Here is a 17,923-nt window from a genome sequence, read left to right as displayed (position 1 = left end):
TGTGCTCTTTTCTCCATTAGGAGACTGTTGATTTGATTACAGGGCTGTGCTGGCCAGCAAAGGATCTGTGAAGATGCATGGGAATGAAAATGCTCGGGGCAAGAGGCCAATGAATTCTGGTGTCCTTGCAGAGAGGGATCATGATACAGTCATGATCCATCAGCACTGGGTGTAACTGCTGTGATGAATTTTCATCAGTCTTCAAGCTGGTATGGCCCAAAGACAGCACTGTATTATTTTTAGAGCCCTGATGCTGCAAACAAGTAGAACTGCCAGAGCACCACAACCCTACAGTCCCTCTCACACAATTAACGATGTGTTTCTACAGCATAGAATCAATTTCAGGCATCACACCTCACTGTCCAGCCCTGTGCTGCAGACCCCACAGCCATCACGCCCAGAGCAGGGCTCCCCTGCCTTCCCTTCCCTCCTCACTTGCTGTACCTCCACCTGCTGTATCACATCCTCGGTGTCCCCGATCTCAGAGGTGCAGATGGACGGGTTGTTGGAATCAGACTCCAAGCTGCTCTGGTTGGATGGGTTTCTCCTGTGCCCTGGTGTTTGCTGCCAAGAAACCATGCAGACATATAAACCACCCAGTGTTAAAGGACTCCTCTCCAAGTGCTGCTTCTTTAGAGCAAATATGTGACTATATACTTAAGTTCCCTTACAGAGAATTACATGTTCTAAGTTTTTATGCCCTACCCTTAAAATTCATATTAAGACTTCAAAGTGCAAAAGATATAGAAGCTCAGCTTGAAAATTATGCATGAATTAAAGGCTCTTCATGACACCAGATGCCTGGTGAGTGTGAACATGCAAATCTGAGCTCAAGGTTGTGCTCCTGACAGAACCCTCCTCTTTAAACACTCAGAATTCCATCAAATCCAGCAGCACTGATTTTCAACAGTTTTTCTTACACTTTAGCAATGCTGAACCTAAAAACTCTGGGCTTTGAAATTATGAAGTAATATTCCTGGAGGTTTTGTTTGTTTGCTTTTTTAACCCAATACCTACACATGAATATCACTGACACAAAAGCAAAACAACAACAAGCATGACCCAGCTTTTGCTGAGGCTCACAGACATCTCTAAGCATTTCACAGAGAAGCATGGAAGACCAAGCTCCTTTTGCAAAGTACACAAAAGGTTTAGCAACAGTGCAGATAGGTATTCTTAGAAATATCAAGCACAAACTGCCCACTAATGGTAGTTCTATTAAATGTTTTGGGGGTAAGTGAGCCACGTTATCCAGGCACCAACATCAGGTCCGGGGCACAAGGGAACAGGGATAATTCCAGTTTAATTACCTTAAAAATAGTCATTTCATCCCTCAAGTTGTCATATCTCTGCTCCAGACTTGCATACTCTTTTACCAGGTTCTGATAACGAGATCTCTCTTCTTCCAGCTCTTTCTTCATCTGTATATTTTCCTCAACTGTGTTTCGTGCAAATTCATCTTTAAAATAGGAAGCGGGGGGGAAAAAAGAAATTATGAACTTTAGCTGAGAAACAAGCTTCTTGTAAACATGTGGAACAACAACAACAACAACTAATGAACAAAATATTCTCTGCCAAGAGCCTTTAAAATACATGTAAGTATTCGCTAATATTTAGAGATTATTACAATCTGTATCTGTCTCCTCAATATTTGAAACAGCTTCTGTTTGCTGAGCAATCCTTTGCCTTGAGTTAAAGAGCAGTCTCCAGCACCTACAAACCATTATTTAACTGTGGCAGCTCCAGCTCCCATGGACCAGCCATAAACCCACTTAAGAAAAGCCCAGCACGGTACAGAAATACATTGGGTTGAAAAGGTGGTACTTGCTGCATTTAAAAACTTCCCCCACCAGCAGCTTTGGCATAGGAGCAAATCAACAACAGCAGCTCTTCCTCGTGTCATCATCAACCATTTGCCATGGCAAGATTGTGGGGGTTCAAAGAAGTTTATATCCAAATAAATTCAGTTATTTTTTAAAAACTCCCCTCTGGAAGCAAACCTGGTCCCTTGTCTTCCTGAGGAACCTGGCAAATGTAGCCCATGTGTTGTCTTAAATGGGTGAATAACAAACCAATCCTCTCCACTTCCTTTCTCCTATCTTAGATGCTCCAAAAGCATCCTGTAAAGGATGAATAAATATTTGCAGCAAGTTTCTTCTTAATATGTTATCTTCATTCCTTTGTTTTGTGCTAGGCTATGAGCAAAAGGCACTTCACAAGTACCACAGAGCAGTGGTAGTTACATCCACAGCAGGATGACCTTTGTAAATCCTGCTGCAAAATCAAAGCTGAAAAGGATGACAAAAAAATAGAAAAGCTCAATACATGCAGGAGAGTCCCTTTTGTGAAACGGGATCTTCCCAGGTTGCTTCCCCTATGTGTGACTTGTTAGCTAAGTCTCTGCTTTTAAAAAACACTTACGAGCTCTTGTCACACTAGACAAATCCTTTGCCACAGCTCAATAATGTGAATTGTGCTGCTCCTTGGATCCTTTATTAATTATTCTTGGGACACAGTATTCCCTACTCCATCAGCTTCACTGCCTCCCATACTGTCTGCATGAAATGCTTTAACATAACTGAACTAAAAAGCCTTGCTAGGTACTTTATTCTGTATTTCACCAATTAAACTCGCCTCTGCCTCACCTGTTGTGCAGGTAGCTCTGTTCATGCAGTAGGACAGCACAAACAGAACTACCTGCACAACAAAATAGAGACAAAAGCCACCAGGAAAGGGTCACAGGAAGATTAGCACTTTTCAAGGCAGGGGAGAAGCTTAAGCCCTTGTCTAATGGAGGCATGACAATGCCATAGGCAGTTTTTCCTACCTTCAGACTGACAGAGGATCCTGCTGTTCAGCTCCTCTTTTTCCTGCTTCAGGAGAGCATTTTCTTCTTCCAGGTCGCAGATACGCTAGGGAACAAAGCAGAGTTACTGCTGGCTGCAGGGCAGGGCTCCTGCAGGGATTAATTTCAGCTGGCAGGAGACAGGGGGCTTTGTTTGGCCTCTCTTTGCTCTTTAAAGGATCTGTTCCCTTGTGCTTTGCCACTTATCCTTTGTATAGTGGTAGCAGAAACACAGGAGAAATGCACTGCTACAGAAGAGAATAACTTTCCCTTTCCTGAGTTCACTTTTCCCTTAAATCAACGTTTTCAGCAGAATCTTACAAAATACTGAGCAGCTGGACTTGGTGGCCATGACCTGCAGGAGCAAAGCTCTTGGAAGTGATCAGGTCATCAAATCAGAGGTTTATTTTTAGATTTCAATGGGCTTCATCATTGTCCTCAAGTCACAGCCCCAAGTCACAGCTGCTGGGGAAATAAATCTGCTGATTGTCCCCAGAGATGTAGCACTTCAGGAGCTCACATGGACACAGTGAATGTGAGCTGAGTGAATAGATCAGGCTTTTTTAATTTTATTGTACTCAATCCGTGTAGCATGATGAGTCACTTCAGTGCTTCCCACAACTACAGAACCTCTGGTACAGCAAGGAATGACATGTACCAGGGCCCTTGGCAATACAACAGCAGCATATTTAGCAACTATTAACAACAATTGCCTCATAAAAAAAATAATGAGAACAGGAACTAAATGCTGAAAAATGCTATTTTCACTTGTCACAACTGCAAAGCTGGGCTGATGCTGACAGCAACCAATCCTGGAACATTATTCAGCTTCCTGAATTCTGGTGCATTCAACAGTGTTATCTCAAAACACACAACCATCATATTGTCAAGTGAAATACGCTGCCACAGCTAAGCAGGATGATTCTGCTGCTGTCAGAGGGAGAACACACATCATCCCAGCACGTCTCATCCCCTCCGCCTGCTCCTTCACTTCCTGTAGCCACTGCTTAGGAAACAGCTACACACAGCAGAAGGAACTCAAGGCACCAATGATAAACAACAATGTAAACACCATAATAAGAGTTTCCAGAGCCCAAGAGTAATAATTTTGCTGTCACCACTAGATTAAATTTATAGACAGCCCAGCTGGCGTGCATTCCTAGCACAGATTTCAGTCTTCCACACAAGCATGTTCAAATTAAGGCATTTTATCAAACACTGGCTATGCCAGATACATGATAATGATGAGGACAAACGCACAGTGAATATTTTCTTGTAAGTCACAACTGAATCAGTCCTGTTCTATGCACAAACTGATAAACCTCCCCACTCATTACTCTCCCTGTTCATTTACTCCAGCTGTCTGCATTACATCTGTCTGCACCTCTACTAGAAGGCTGGAGTCTGGATGTACAACTAGAAAGTGAAAAACCCCACAGTTTAAACATACAGAGCTACTAGTGTTTTAAATGCTGTGAACTGAGCCAAGATTTTAATATTCTGTACCAAAACCAACTGCACTCCTTCACCATAAATCACATCTGCCATTAGATCAGCACTAGTGTCTTCAAGGTAGGAAGAATTTTTTAAAACTTGGAGAAGAGATACAGGAGTGATGGAATGGAAGGAAAACCTGTGCTGCAACGGGACAGCAAGGAGCTCTACTTGTTTGTCCCATCAGGAAAAGATTAAAAACAGTGGGATTATTTTACTTATGCTTTTTATTGGGTGCTGATAAGGAATTCTCTGCCCAAAGCTATGATGGTTGGAAAACAAAACTGGACAAAAATCTTGAGTATTCTCAACTGTGCTGAGAGGATATTTGGAAGAGCAAGACTTAAGAAAAACCACAACAATTATTGCCAGACTTTAAAATTTCTGATCCAGGTTGAGTAGAGGTATTTTTAAGATGTTCTCTTAAGCCACTGGATTTGTTTTCTGCATTCCTGTTTCTAGATGAAACAGAAACAAGCTCAGAGATCAAGACCTGTCTGTAACCAAGCTCAGTGGCAATATGAATGGTCCACACAATGGCCAAGCAGCACCAACTCCACCCCTGATACCTACACGGATAACTTTTGTACCTCCTGCTTATCTTTCCACAGGAAACAGATCTTTGGAGGTGCCTCAAATGCAAGAGCACCTGCTTCGAAAGATTTCTGTGGAAGATGCTGAGCAGGGAGCACTTGTGATGGCAGCAGCTCTTATCTAAGTGTCTCCCTGGAACTGCCTCCCATCCTCCCCCAGGCTTGTAAGGAAATGATGATGGCATTTGGCACTTTCCCCATGAAATTCCTGGCCGGGCTGTGAATTATCCTAGCTCACCAAGCAAGAAGAATAGGTGCTACCAAAAGCCCTGGAAGGAGCTGTTGGTACTTACCCAGATGTTTCAAATTTAATTGTAAAATTAAATAAGAAGAGCTGTTCTAAAATTAAGGACTTAGACAGAATAGCTGTGATGAAGAGATTAAAGGACTTTTTTTCATTAACTAAATCATAACTGACATGGATTTGCAGGAGCTTCAGAAAAATTAAAGGCTCATCTCAGTCTCACTCAGAAGTGAGATGTCTTTGAGAATCTATCCCACTACAACCATGCCCATGGGGTTCTCTTGATACTGAAGGCAAAAACTGCTTCTCACCTGAATTTAATTTCATGATGCTTCCCAGCTTCTAGCAGATATTAGAACAACTCAAAAATCTCTTCCCAGAATTTTTCTTGGGAAGTGTTTTGGCTAAATTAATATTTTCAGGACGGAAACAGGTCCTCTCCCTCTTCCCATTTACAAGGAAGGGAGCAATGTAAAGCTAATGCCAGAAATAGGAGCCTGCACCATTAGAAATGTTTTATAATTAAACCGTCTATTTTCATGCTGAAATGCACAGTATTTGCTCTGCTGTAGGCACTTTTACAACAAGGGAAAGCTTCTGCTTTGTTTTCATGCTTTTTAAAAGCATTTCTTCAGTGATTAATCCAACCTTCCATCCAAATGCTCAAAGGCGATTTGCAATCAAGAACAAAGAGACACAGTTTATCCCCAGCTGCATCACCCTTAAAATCAGGCATCCTTTCAGGCCCTAAAAGCCCGTGCTGCACCCAGCTAATGAACAGAGCCCTGTGCCAAAAAGAATCTTATAATTTTAAAAGGAGATCACTGGTTTCCCACGCCTCTGTGTTGCACCACAAGTGCAAGGAGTGGAGCAAGTGATTACCTGGCAGCTCTCTTGGTCCAGCCAAGGACAGCACGTGCATGGACTGTTCATCTCTTTGGGAAGCACACCCAAAAGCGCATTTGAGTCATGCCAGGGGTTCAGGGTAAATCACCCTGACCACAGTCTTTCACCACAGCTTCTCAGCCAAACCCACCACCCGAGGGCTCAGCCTCGAGGGGAAGTTGGCCACAGCAACTTGCTGTGTGAAGTGCACTAGAAGAGCCTCATAAGGACATTCTTTCACTGTAATAATAACACACCTAATTCCAGGCTCTTTTTTTTTTTTTTTTTATTTCCAAGAGCGATTCCTTTTCAGGTTGTCACACACCAAGTACTGTTCTAGAATAACAGCTGCAAAACAGCTTTTTCTTCGCATATTATTGAGTAGAAAAGCCCTATAATCTTTCCAATAGCAAGATTAAAGATTCAATTCAATTTCTGGTGCAGAAGAGATATCATGGATTTAACTTGAGCACCCGCAAGCACTTGCAGAAGGAAACTGAGCTCTCATCTCAGTGCCTCAGGTTAAGAGAACGGGTGTTACTCAGAATTAATCTGATCAGTGAAGAAATTCAGGGCAAAAGGTCCATCTTTGCTATTTGCAAAACAAACTCTACACTTGAAATCTCTTCCTCCCACTAGAATGACTTCTTGTACAATGGTGGCAGTGCTGGAACACTCCCACCCCAAGAGATAAAGAACAGAATTGCTGCACTTGATTGTCCTTGTGGGTCCCTTCCAAACCAGGATATTCTGTGGGTTTGCATGAAAGAGGAAGAATAAAAATAAATCCATTTTGTGTATATCCCAGTTCCAAATGCTACAAAAGCCTGTAACAACCAGCAGCTGGTGCTGGAGCAGTGCCTCTCCTCAGGGAGGGAAGTTGGTCCTCACATAGGTCATGCTCTGTGCATACCTACAACACCAGCTATGTCAGAAACTGAGCCTTGTGTGCCATCCTGGGCTGGGATGAGGAATATTTACACCTTCCTAATATTTGTAGCAGCTATGACAGACCTCCCCAGTAATTTGCATTACACACCATGAGGAATCACTGTATACACACAAAGCTCTGGCATTTACATGAATCTCAGGACAAGAAAAGCAGCTTCAAGTTGTGCCAGGGCAGGTTTAGATTGGATATTGGATAAACTTTTTTTCACTGAAAAGGCTTGTAAAGCATTGGAGCAGACTGCTCTGGGCAGTGGTGGAGTCACCAGCCCTGGAAGTATTCAAAACCATACAAATGTGGCACTTGAGGACATGGTTTAGTGCTGAATATGGTGGTTCTAGGCTGATGGTTGTACTTGGTGATTTTACAGGTATTTTTCAACCTTTATAACTCTGTGATTCCATTATGTTCATGGTTATTAGGCATCCTGATTTCCAGATGTGTTTGAGTTTGGGGCATTTCCTTGTGGTTGGCAGCACAAAAGGCAATCAGGATGGGCTGTCCTGACACAAGGCAGCCACTGCTCCTGCAGGGATGTCCACCTGTCCTGCCCCAGGAGCTGCAGTAAATCCTAGGGGCATTCAGCAGCAGAAATAACACTCAAAGAACAGACATTCCCCTTCGGAGCTGTGAAGAGCGAGCTCTCACCAGCATGGCCACCGGCAGGAGACAGCCTGCGGCAGACAGACAGACAGACAGACAGACAGATGTACCTTCCTCAGCAGGTCCCTCTCCTTGCCGTGGCTGTCCTCCAGCACCTCCCTCTCCCCGTGAGCCCTCTCCAGCTCCATCCGCAGCCGCTCCGTCTCCTCCTGCAGGCTGAGGAGCTGCTTCCCATCGCCCTGCTGGGTCTGCTGGTACTGCTGCAGCTCCTTCTTCAGCTTCTCCACCTCGGAGGAGTGGGCTGATGTCAGCATGGACAGCTGCTCATTCAGAAGCTTGTTCTCCTTGTTCTGCAGCCAGCATCCCAGAAAGAAGAAGACAAGAGCACAAGTGACATCAATGCATGCAGTGATGCGCTACAGAAGTAACCTCTCAAATCCTCAAGCACAGTAGGTGACAGACCCACAATAACAAACGTTCCTATGCAGATGCTAATGAAGCTCATAAAGCTAAAAGCTATTTCTAAACTGTGACAAAAGCTCAATAATATTTTGGCAATGATTACAGAAGCATTTGTCAAATTGGTACTATGCTGATATCGCTCAGAGAAAAGGCAAAATAACTTTTGGTAGCACTTGCAACCAAACTAAAATACTACACTTTTATTACAGCTTCCAAACAGTATTCCTTAATATGATTGGTTTGCAATTTTGGGGGGCTTTGTAGTATTCCTTTTGCAGTTTACCCTGCTATTTCTGAACCCCATGCCTGCAGAAACCTGGAGTGACAATGCAGAACTGCAGCTTCAAGCACAAGGAGCTCCCCAAACTCCAGTTTCGAGTCATGTGCTAGCTCAGCCATCCTTTCATTTGCTCAGGTTTTCACTTCTAACACTTAGCACTGATTTTCTCTCAGTTTTGAGAGCTGAAAATTCAGCAGACTTAGCTGATTTTTGGGCTTCAAATCACAGTCAGTGGGCATTACATTGTGACTAATAAAACATAATCATTATTAGGCATCCCCAGGCCAAAGACCTAGAGCTTCATTAAAAGCCTACTACATAAGTTGTGCTGACTTTGGGTAGATAATCTTGATACCACAAGAAGCATTTTGAAACTTAAAATGCATTCTGGTTTTTAAGTTTGCTCTGATCATCCTTCTGGCCCTTCTTAAGGTGACCTCCCAAAGCACCCTCTCTCACTGCATCTCAGTGCTCTGAAGCAAGATAAAGACACATCTCAAATGGAAAAAACAAGTAAATGAGGCATATTAATATTTTTTCCTTTCTTCCCTAGTAATGAATTATTAATGAACATCAAAATTCAGCATTCGTATCATATTAGGAAATTATAATTTCTGCATGACCAAAGGCATTTCATAGAATCCTAGAATGATTTTAGCTAGAAGGGACATCATGTTCCCTGCCATGTGCAGGGACCCCTTCCACTGTCCCAGGCTGCTCCAAGCCCCATCCAGCCTGGCCTTGGGCACTGCCAGGGATCCAGGGGCAGCCACAGCTGCTCTGGGCACCCTGGGCCAGGGCCTGCCCACCCTCCCAGCCAGCAATTCCTAATTGCCAAGAGCCCAAAATCTGTGCCTGCCCTCTGGCAGTGGGAGCCATTGCCTGGGTGCTGTCCCTGCAGGCCTTGTCCCCAGTCCCTGGGCAGCTCTGCTGGAGCCCCTGGAGGCCCTGGCAGGGGCTCTGAGGTGTCCCTGGAGCTTCTCTTGTGCAGCTCAACAGCCCCAGCTGTGCCAGGCTGGCTCCAGAGCAGGGGCTCTGAAGATATTTCCAAATAAATGCATTTTCAGGACCTTGGGTACATGGTTTTACACAGCACCCAACCAAGATTTTCATGCAAATACAAGATTAATGCACAGGAATGGTTCTGGGGTTTTTTTATTAAAAATTACGTGAGAGAGCATTTACTGGGTTGTTCCCCACTGCAATCAGAGATTGCTCAACAGACCCTGTTAAACTCAAACTTGCCTTATTTTCAACAATTATCCAGTCCTGCAGATTTGAGACAGTCCTGGTTTCAACCCAGGCTCTGTGAAAAAAAACCAATTTATTTTGCTGCCTCAGGCAGATGTAACAAATTCCTCAGCTTGTTACCCAAACTAGTTTTATTCACAAAAATGCTCACAGAGATCGTACTGCTTGCAGAGAGAGTGTAGAGAGCTCACAGTGTGTCTAAATATTGGCTGCAAGAACATGCAACACTAAACTAGGCACATGCCTTGTAAGTGTCTCAGGCAATTCCAACAGATTTAAAGAAAATTACCTGAGGGAAAAAAAAAAGAGAGAGAAAGAATTGGTTGAATGTAAATAGAAACGAAAGTGCTCCAGTGAGGATGTTTTGCAGCAAAATAGATCAAAATCTTTTTTTCTGTGTGCAAAAAAATCCCTCACCGATTAAAAAACCTAATTAAATGATTCCAGTTACAGATGCCAGAGCTTCTGAGCCAAGGCTGACGTACAATAATAGGTTTTAATGTTTTCAAAGAAAGATCTCTTCCTTAGGGGCACACGGAGGATTGCATCTCTACTCATGCGTGAGCTAAAGTAGCAGAAATAGAAACATTTTCTTCCACAGCTACTCAAAAAAAACCAACACAACTGCAGCTCTCCAGGTTACCTGCTATATGCTTTTTTTTCTTGTAAAGTTAATTGCTATTTTCAAAGGTTGTGTTTATAGATTAGCAAGGACTGAAAGCAAGATCCTTCAGGGAAACTACAATACTGCAAACGAGCCTTGCCAGAAAAAAGATTCAGTGCACTGAGAAGAGAATCCGCTGGAACGGTGCTCCTCAGCACTTCCAAAGCATCCCAGGTAAACCTGGCAGCCCTGGAAGGATGGTTAAATTCAGCTCACTGGACAGACCACCACATGTAACCCAGAGCAGGAATTCTTTCCTGCAAAAGATACACAGAAAGCATCAAAGAAACTCCTACAAAATGGTCTGTGGAGAGACTGAGGGAGAGCAAGATGAGCTCGAGAACATTATTTCTGCCTGGTTAAAAGCTCTCCATGACTCCTTCCCTAAAGCAGATCCTTACACAACCCATGACAGGAAAGCCAATGTTAACCAAATACTGGTTTTTTTCCTTTATTGTTCCACTGCCACACTTCTCCTAGCAAAGAAATAGGGAAAAATACAAACTATAAAATACTATTGATGTTCCAGTGTCAAGTCCAGCTGCTCAGCAGATCCAACACTGACGTTCCCACTCATTGTATGAGTTCAGCCCAAATTATCTCAACCTGGAATGACTCTTCCCATCCAATTCCACCAAAATACCTTCTGGATGAAAGGTCACACCTTTCAAATCTTATTCTGAGAGTTTCCCATTCCTAAGCTACTGCTAGCAAAATCTAAGTACGGAAACAGGCATTTTAAAATTAAACACCAGGATCTGGAAGCTGGACCTTGCTGCAGTGCAGTTAATGCACTGCAGCCAATTAACCCAGCAGTGAGGGTGACCACAGCAATGCAACCCCTGCGTGTCCTGACTCTGCACTGTCTGAGCCAACACAGAGCCACTTGTCATCACCCCCAACACAGGACTGCTCCTGTCATCCTGGGGTGGGGAGATTTCAGCTGGTGAATGAGCCATGTGGGATGGACAAGGGTCTCTGACATCTCAGAATAATAAACTGGAATTATCAAAAACTGGTGCTACAAATAAGGGGTAATCCCAACTGAAGGTGATGTTTTCCTACCTGTAAAAATTCAATTTAAGGGTACAAGCAGATATGAATTTCCTTGTTGATATTAGTCAATACAACTAGGTCCCACTCAGCATTTCTCATGATCACCCCTCAATATCTTGTACAGCAGCACAGAAGGTAATTTGCACACAAAGTAATTTGCACACATTAGGAGGTGAAAAAATTATTCTGCTATGTCTGCAAAATCAAACCATTATTCTGCAGCTTATCAATGGCAAATGGCTACTGAAGAAAACACCCCTGTGATCAAGGGGTCACTGTAAGGTCATTAACTCATGCCACACAGGGATCTGTCACATCACACCATCCCAACCTCCCCTTACTCCAGGAGAATTGTTGTGTATAGCAACCCAAAGTGAAGTATTTACCCAAATTGCTGTTTATCTTCCAGGGAATGTGACTCCCAAGACACACAGTTTACAACGCTAGGGGTGGCACACACTCTGCACACTCAGCGCCCACAGAGCAAAAAGCACAGCAGGGCAATTCAGCCCCAAACCCGTGACATTGGATGCCACGTGGAGCTGGCTTGGGTTTTCAAGCAACACTTTCCAAAACTGCTGTTCTATTTTCCCCCCTCTGAGCCCTGCTGGGCAGTCCCCACAACAATTCCAGTGTAGCTTGGAGCACGCTGTGTCCCACCCTTACAAATGCTCAGCTGCCACCAACACAACTGTGAAAAATGCGTATTTTATGATTGGCTTTTCGCAAATATTAAAATGAATATTAGATGCGTTATGTCAGAATGTTATGCTATATTACTTTTTTAGAAGTATGTTAAATATAGTTTTAGATTATAACATAATGTTAAAATAGAAATTATGCTATGCAAGTTACTTTTTTAAAGAAAGGACTTGCATCGAGATAGCAGCCATAGGACACCTGAATCTTTCAGAGAAAGAGAATTTATCGCTCTCTTATCAGAAGAAATTAACTTCTTCCCTCCTTACTCAGCCCTGAAGATGCCATTAGGATTCAGAGGAAGAAGTTGACACTGACCAGACAGAATCCTTTGTTTGAAAGGCATTTATGCATCATGTGTGAGGCGTATGAATATGCAACAGGCTATTGTTTTTAAGGGTTAATCCTCTGTTAATGTGTGTCCTTTTTCAGGCTTATTTTGCCCAGAAAAGGTACCCGGACTATCCGTAACTCTTTGTTCTTATTGTCTCCTATTGTCCTAATCTCAACTCTTCAAATTTTCATTACTCTAATTATATTACTATTTTTATAACCATTTTATTACTATTAACCTTTTAACATTTCAAAAACAAGTGACTGGCGTTTTTCACAACGGCCCTTCCCACACGACACGGGAAGGCCCAAAGCGGTGGCTGGGCCGGGCCCGTCCCTGCACATCCCCGGACGTACCTGCTCATCCACCTTCCTCTGCAGCTGCACCACCTTGTTCTCCATGCCGATGTTGAGCTTCTTGAGGTGCTGTGCCGAGCGGGCCTCGATGCGGAGGGCCTGGAGCTGGCGCCGGGCCCTGAGGCGCCGCCAGTGGCACTGCAGCACCACGGCGGCGGCCTGGGCCCGGCGGAACCGCACGCGGGCCAGCCAGCCCCGGGCATACTTCTGCAGGATGGTGGCCTTGTGCTCCATCAGCATCTGCAAAACACGGCCACAACGGGGCGGTCAACAGGGGGAAGGCATGGAATTGTGGAACAACAGAACAGTTTGGGTTGGAGGGACTTTAAAGATCATCCACCATGGGCAGGGGCACTTCCACTAGACCAGGGTGTTCCAAGCTCTGTCCAACCTGGCCTTGCAAACTTCCAGGGATCCAGTTGTGTCAGAATTCAGGACATCCCTTCGGCCGTCCTGGATTGCCAGGACCCCTGGCAAGGGGGCTCAGAGACCCTGGCACAGAGCCCAAGACACCTGTGACTTTGATTATGACACATGGAAAAAGTTACCAACCTTATATGAGGATCTGCAAGCCACAAAAGTATAAGTAGAATACTAATCAGTTTGTCATAGGGTGAAAAATAGATTTTTTGGGGTTTTTAGAATGGGGGTTCAGGGGCAAGTTTGAAGAATCTGGGCATGTCCAACCTTTCTCCTTCTCTTCTTGGCCTCCATCTTCTGCTGTGATGTTGGCATTTTTAGACTGGTTTAGAGTAGAAGCTTCCTGTCTAACATTTGTGATAGGTATTGGAAAGTAATTGTAAATATTGTACATGTAGTTTTTAGTATAAAAGATAACACCACCCCGGGGGAGGCAGAGTGCCTCTGACTGTCCTGCTGAGCGGACCTCAGCAGGCCAGGAGAAACAATTTTATAGATAAGAAACAATAAACCACCTTGAGACGGAGAACTGAAGAGCTCTGACTTCTTTGACTGCTGGGGTGGGAAAAGAGACTTTCTAACGTATCTCGGGGTCACTCTGACCAGCAGAAGTCCCAAGACAGTTGCTCTGGGAAACCTGTGCCATGGCCTCCCCACCCTCACAGCCTTCCCAATATCTTCTCTAAATCTACTTTCCTTCAGCTTAAGGCCACTCCTGAAAGGTCACCTGTACAGCAACTCTGGTTTGGCTGCAACAAACATTAAACACTTCCCTAGCTGCTTGCAAAGGACTTCTCCTCCAAGGAATGTCCAGGTAGATGCAGGTGCTGATGGCTGGAAATGGAGGCTGTGGTTTTGCACCCTCCTTCATGGACAGGAACTGTTCTCAATGGATGCAGGCAGAACACCTCTCCTAGGAGCCTGCTTGGTCTCAAAGACCTGCTTGGCCAGTGACACGAGGGGATATGATCCTGGTTGTGAGGACTTAGTGGGAGCAGGTGACATCTGGGCTCAAGTGTGACTTCGTGGACCACCTCAGAAGAGTACTGAGATCCACCAGAGTGACAGCTCCAGAATAAACACTCATTAACAGACACGCCAACACTCAGCAATGAACTCACTGTGCCCTCAGCATCAGACATCACCAGAAGAGATCTGTAGATTTTTTTTTCCTGTGTTCTGCCTCTGCATTATGATAATTTTTACTGCAGATAAATGCTATCCTGGTGGGATTTCATATCATGTGAATAACCTTCAAATAAAACTATGAGTCCTTTCACTACAGTGTGCAGCTAGTTCTCCAGGATGGTTCAATTCGTAGTAATTTTTATCTGTTTTCATGAAATTTCTGGCATATTTGCATTGAATTTCTTCCCCAAAATTTACAGCTATCTTGTCAGTCAGTGGCAGTTAAATTTTGCTCTCTAAAATTGAAGGCTGACATTTTAGAGATACAAACAGCTTGTTGTTAATAGCTTCCTTATGCTTCAGTCTGCTAAGGAAATAAATAGGAGAATTTGAAGATTACAAGACACTTTATTGTTATTAGTTTGGGTTAAGTTGTCTCAGAAAAGGTTATCCTATCAGCTTCTCTTATAAATATTTTGTTTCACCCTAAGGCTTTCTTTGCAGTTGCAAATTTTAATTCAGAATAAAGGGATTGTATGAATTTAAGATGCAGCAAAAATGACTGTGAAATGAGCTTTATATGTCTCCAGTCTCGGCATTCATAAATGGGGAAAGCTAAGGATGCCCAAATACTTAGAAGAAACCCCTGCATTGCCTTGGGGACTTATTTCAGCTTTACAGAGAAATTTTGGGTGGGCACTGGGCATGCCCTCATCCCACAGATCATCACCCACTGCCCTGCATCTCTCGCAGAACATGCACTGGAACCAACACTTTTATCTAAAACCTACACCCCAGGTGCTCCAGAGATTAAGGACACTCAGATTAGAGAGGCCTGGCCTTCAGACAACTTCTACACCTTGTTAAGATTTGGGTGGCCTTGAATCTTAGAGAGTTTAAGTGCTGGATCAGCTGCCTCCTCTGCAGAAGCTTCCACTTTAAAAAATAGATGCTGAAACAGCAGTGGCAGCACAAATTCCTTATCACCAGCTGCTGTGTCTCAAAGGACAGCCCTGGTGTTTCTGGGAGGTCACCAGGTGTCCAGGTAATTTCAATTATTTCCAGGAACAGGCTTTTCCCTCTTGGAGCCTCTCACTTCTTGGAGCAGCCCCACAACCCAGTTAGGCACCAGTTTAGGTAACTACCAACACAGTGCTGCGTGTGAGGACTAGACAGAAGATTGTCCAAAGCTGTTCTCAGTTTCCTGACAGAGAGTAGCTAGAGAAAGACTTTGGACAAGTGATGAGGGGACAGGACAAGGAACAATGACTTCCCACTGCTAGAGAGCAGAGTTAGATGGGATATTGGGAAGGAATTCCTGGCTGTGAGGGTGGCAATGCCTTGGCACAGGGTTTCCAGAGAATCTGTGGCTGTCCCTGGATCCCTGTCCCTGGAAGTGACCAAGTGACCACTGGACAGGGCTTGGAGCAACCTGGCATAGTGGAAGGTGTCCCTGCCCACAGCAGGGGTGGAATGAGGCGATCTTTAAGGTCCCTCACACCCAAACCACCACAGGATTCAATGATTTCTCACTGTACCACTGCTGTCATGAAACTCTAAATCTTTTGTGTCCCACTCTGGGTTTAACACAGAAAGCTAAAGGAGAGACCTAATTAAAGAGATATTTCTATCAACAAATTACTTACTGCCTTCCATGACAGACCCTTCTTGTCCTCCTACCCTACTGGGAGCAGCCCCTGCATGCAGCTGCGACACACATTCAGTGGGATGGGGAGGTTTCAGCAGAGCATAGCTTAGACCAAATGACATTTCCACATCTCCACAACACCTCCTGGCACCACAGTGACCAACTCCATTTAGCTGCTCTGCTGAGGTGCTGCTGCCAAAATGCTTTTTGCTCGCACAACTTTAAATAGCAAAGCTCACCATCACCCTCGGTCCTCTGGCAACACTGGGGGCTGTCAGCTTCACAAACATCAACACAGCCACAGCAGAAGTAAACATAAAGGTTCTTTCCTCATGCAAAGACCCTCCTAGGCGTGTACCTGGCGGTAAATCCTCCTGACAAACATGCCCCGAGCAAAAGCCTGGATGGTGAGGGTGGCGCTGCAGACCCTCAGGAAGGCCCGGCGCATCCGCAGCATTCGGTACTGCTTCTGCAGGATGATAGCAGCCCTCGTCCTCCTCAGGTGCTGGAAAAGCCTGCAGTGCACAGAAGGAGGGTAAGCAGGGAAAATAAACTCAACTTTTCTTCTGATGCAGTAAGTTTTAAACCAGAGGGGGAGGAAAACTTTTGTCTAATGTGGCTTGGTAGTATTCAGGAAAGAACATCCCAACAGCTAGGGTGCTATCAGACAGCAGCCTCCATGCTATCAGACAGCAGCCATGGAACCCAGGAGCACTGGAACCACAGATCAACACGCCTCATTGCTCCCAAACAGCATTAAATCCAAGTATTCCCCAGGTTTTCCTTAGTTTGAACTCTCTGCCTTGCATCCTTGCTCTAACCAGCACCCAGGCTGGCTCCATCACCTCCCTGACTATAAAAAGCACACTACTGACTCAGTGAAAACAGCAGCAAATTGATTTGACATTTAAACTGGTGTGCACTGCTTTGGCAACATTCCTGAGCAGAGCCTCGAGCCATTCAGAGACAGTAAATAATGAGGGATGTGGTCAACTCCGCACCGTGTTGCACCCATTCTCCAGCTGAACTCATGTTCAATTTGCTGTTACACCGGTTAATAAGTGCCCATAAACCCTCCATTAAATTTGATAATTAGCTTGTTTTGCTGGATTTATGATTCATTTATTGCTCTCAGCATGCAGCATTATACAGAAATTTGATCCCCTTCTTTTATTTTGTGAAAAGCGTATCAAAACGAAGAGCCACATCAGATTGGTTTATATATTCCTCTGATTGAGGCAAATGGTTTCTCATTAGGACCCACTGAGCCAAGGCTTCCTGAAGAGGATAAGGGATGGTCTGTCTCCAAAAAGAGACAGTAGTTACTCAGATGCCATCCCACCCTACAAACCCTGCACCAAGAGGGAAACTGAAAAATTATGTAGAAGAAACTCTGCAGCAGCTGGTTCTCCCTGACATCAACCCCTTCCACAATCACAAATAACACCACAAATTCAGCTACTATCTCTGATGTTCTGCTGATTGTCTGGCTTGAAGAAGGGCCACAAGAAGGAAGGTGGCCAGTGTGTTGGGATGCTGCTGCATTGCTTCACTCTTCCCTCACATCCACCCCGTATCTGCCACAGCAGCCCAGCTCCAGCAGAGTGCTACCTACAGAAACCCCAGCAAGCCACTGACACAAGGGTTCCTGCACAGAAACAGTTAACATGAGGCTCCTTTATTATCTACTGTACACATCCCCCCCTGCCAGTGATTTAGAGTCATTTTCCTCATTACAAAGGATACAGGCAATCAATCCTGAGAACTCCCCCTGGACATCAAGAGACACAAACCTTGTCTCTCTTGTCTCTGCAGGGGAGGAGTGCATACCAACTAGGCAGCCCTTCCCTGGCTGATCCAAATGCCCTTTACCAAAGGCAGTCCCAGGAAAATATTAGTTCTGTGAAACACTTTCACCTAAATCCTTCAGAGAGCTGTAGTCACCTCATTACAACCATGTCTATGTTATGACCTTGGCCCAGCACCTAGAATTAAACTAATGTAACTACAAA

General features: G+C 44.5%; 1 protein-coding gene across 1 annotated transcript in view; it reads right to left on the bottom strand.

Annotated features, from left to right (window-relative positions):
- MYO5B (myosin VB) overlaps positions 1–17,923 on the bottom strand; it is a 146,372-nt gene that overhangs the window by 32,061 nt on the left and 96,388 nt on the right. The window contains exons 20-25 of the mRNA XM_036403645.2: positions 16,270–16,426; positions 12,716–12,955; positions 7,724–7,963; positions 2,828–2,912; positions 1,311–1,459; positions 445–564 (exon numbers count right to left, since the gene is read on the bottom strand). Coding sequence (XP_036259538.1) covers positions 445–564; positions 1,311–1,459; positions 2,828–2,912; positions 7,724–7,963; positions 12,716–12,955; positions 16,270–16,426 — 991 coding nt within the window. The remainder of the gene's footprint in view (positions 1–444; positions 565–1,310; positions 1,460–2,827; positions 2,913–7,723; positions 7,964–12,715; positions 12,956–16,269; positions 16,427–17,923) is intronic.

This window comes from Molothrus ater, chromosome Z, assembly GCF_012460135.2.
Source record: "Molothrus ater isolate BHLD 08-10-18 breed brown headed cowbird chromosome Z, BPBGC_Mater_1.1, whole genome shotgun sequence".
Classification (NCBI taxonomy): Eukaryota; Metazoa; Chordata; class Aves; order Passeriformes; family Icteridae; genus Molothrus; species Molothrus ater.
The sequence above is the reverse complement of the archived record's forward strand: the minus strand, read 5'-3'. Positions and strand labels throughout refer to the sequence as shown.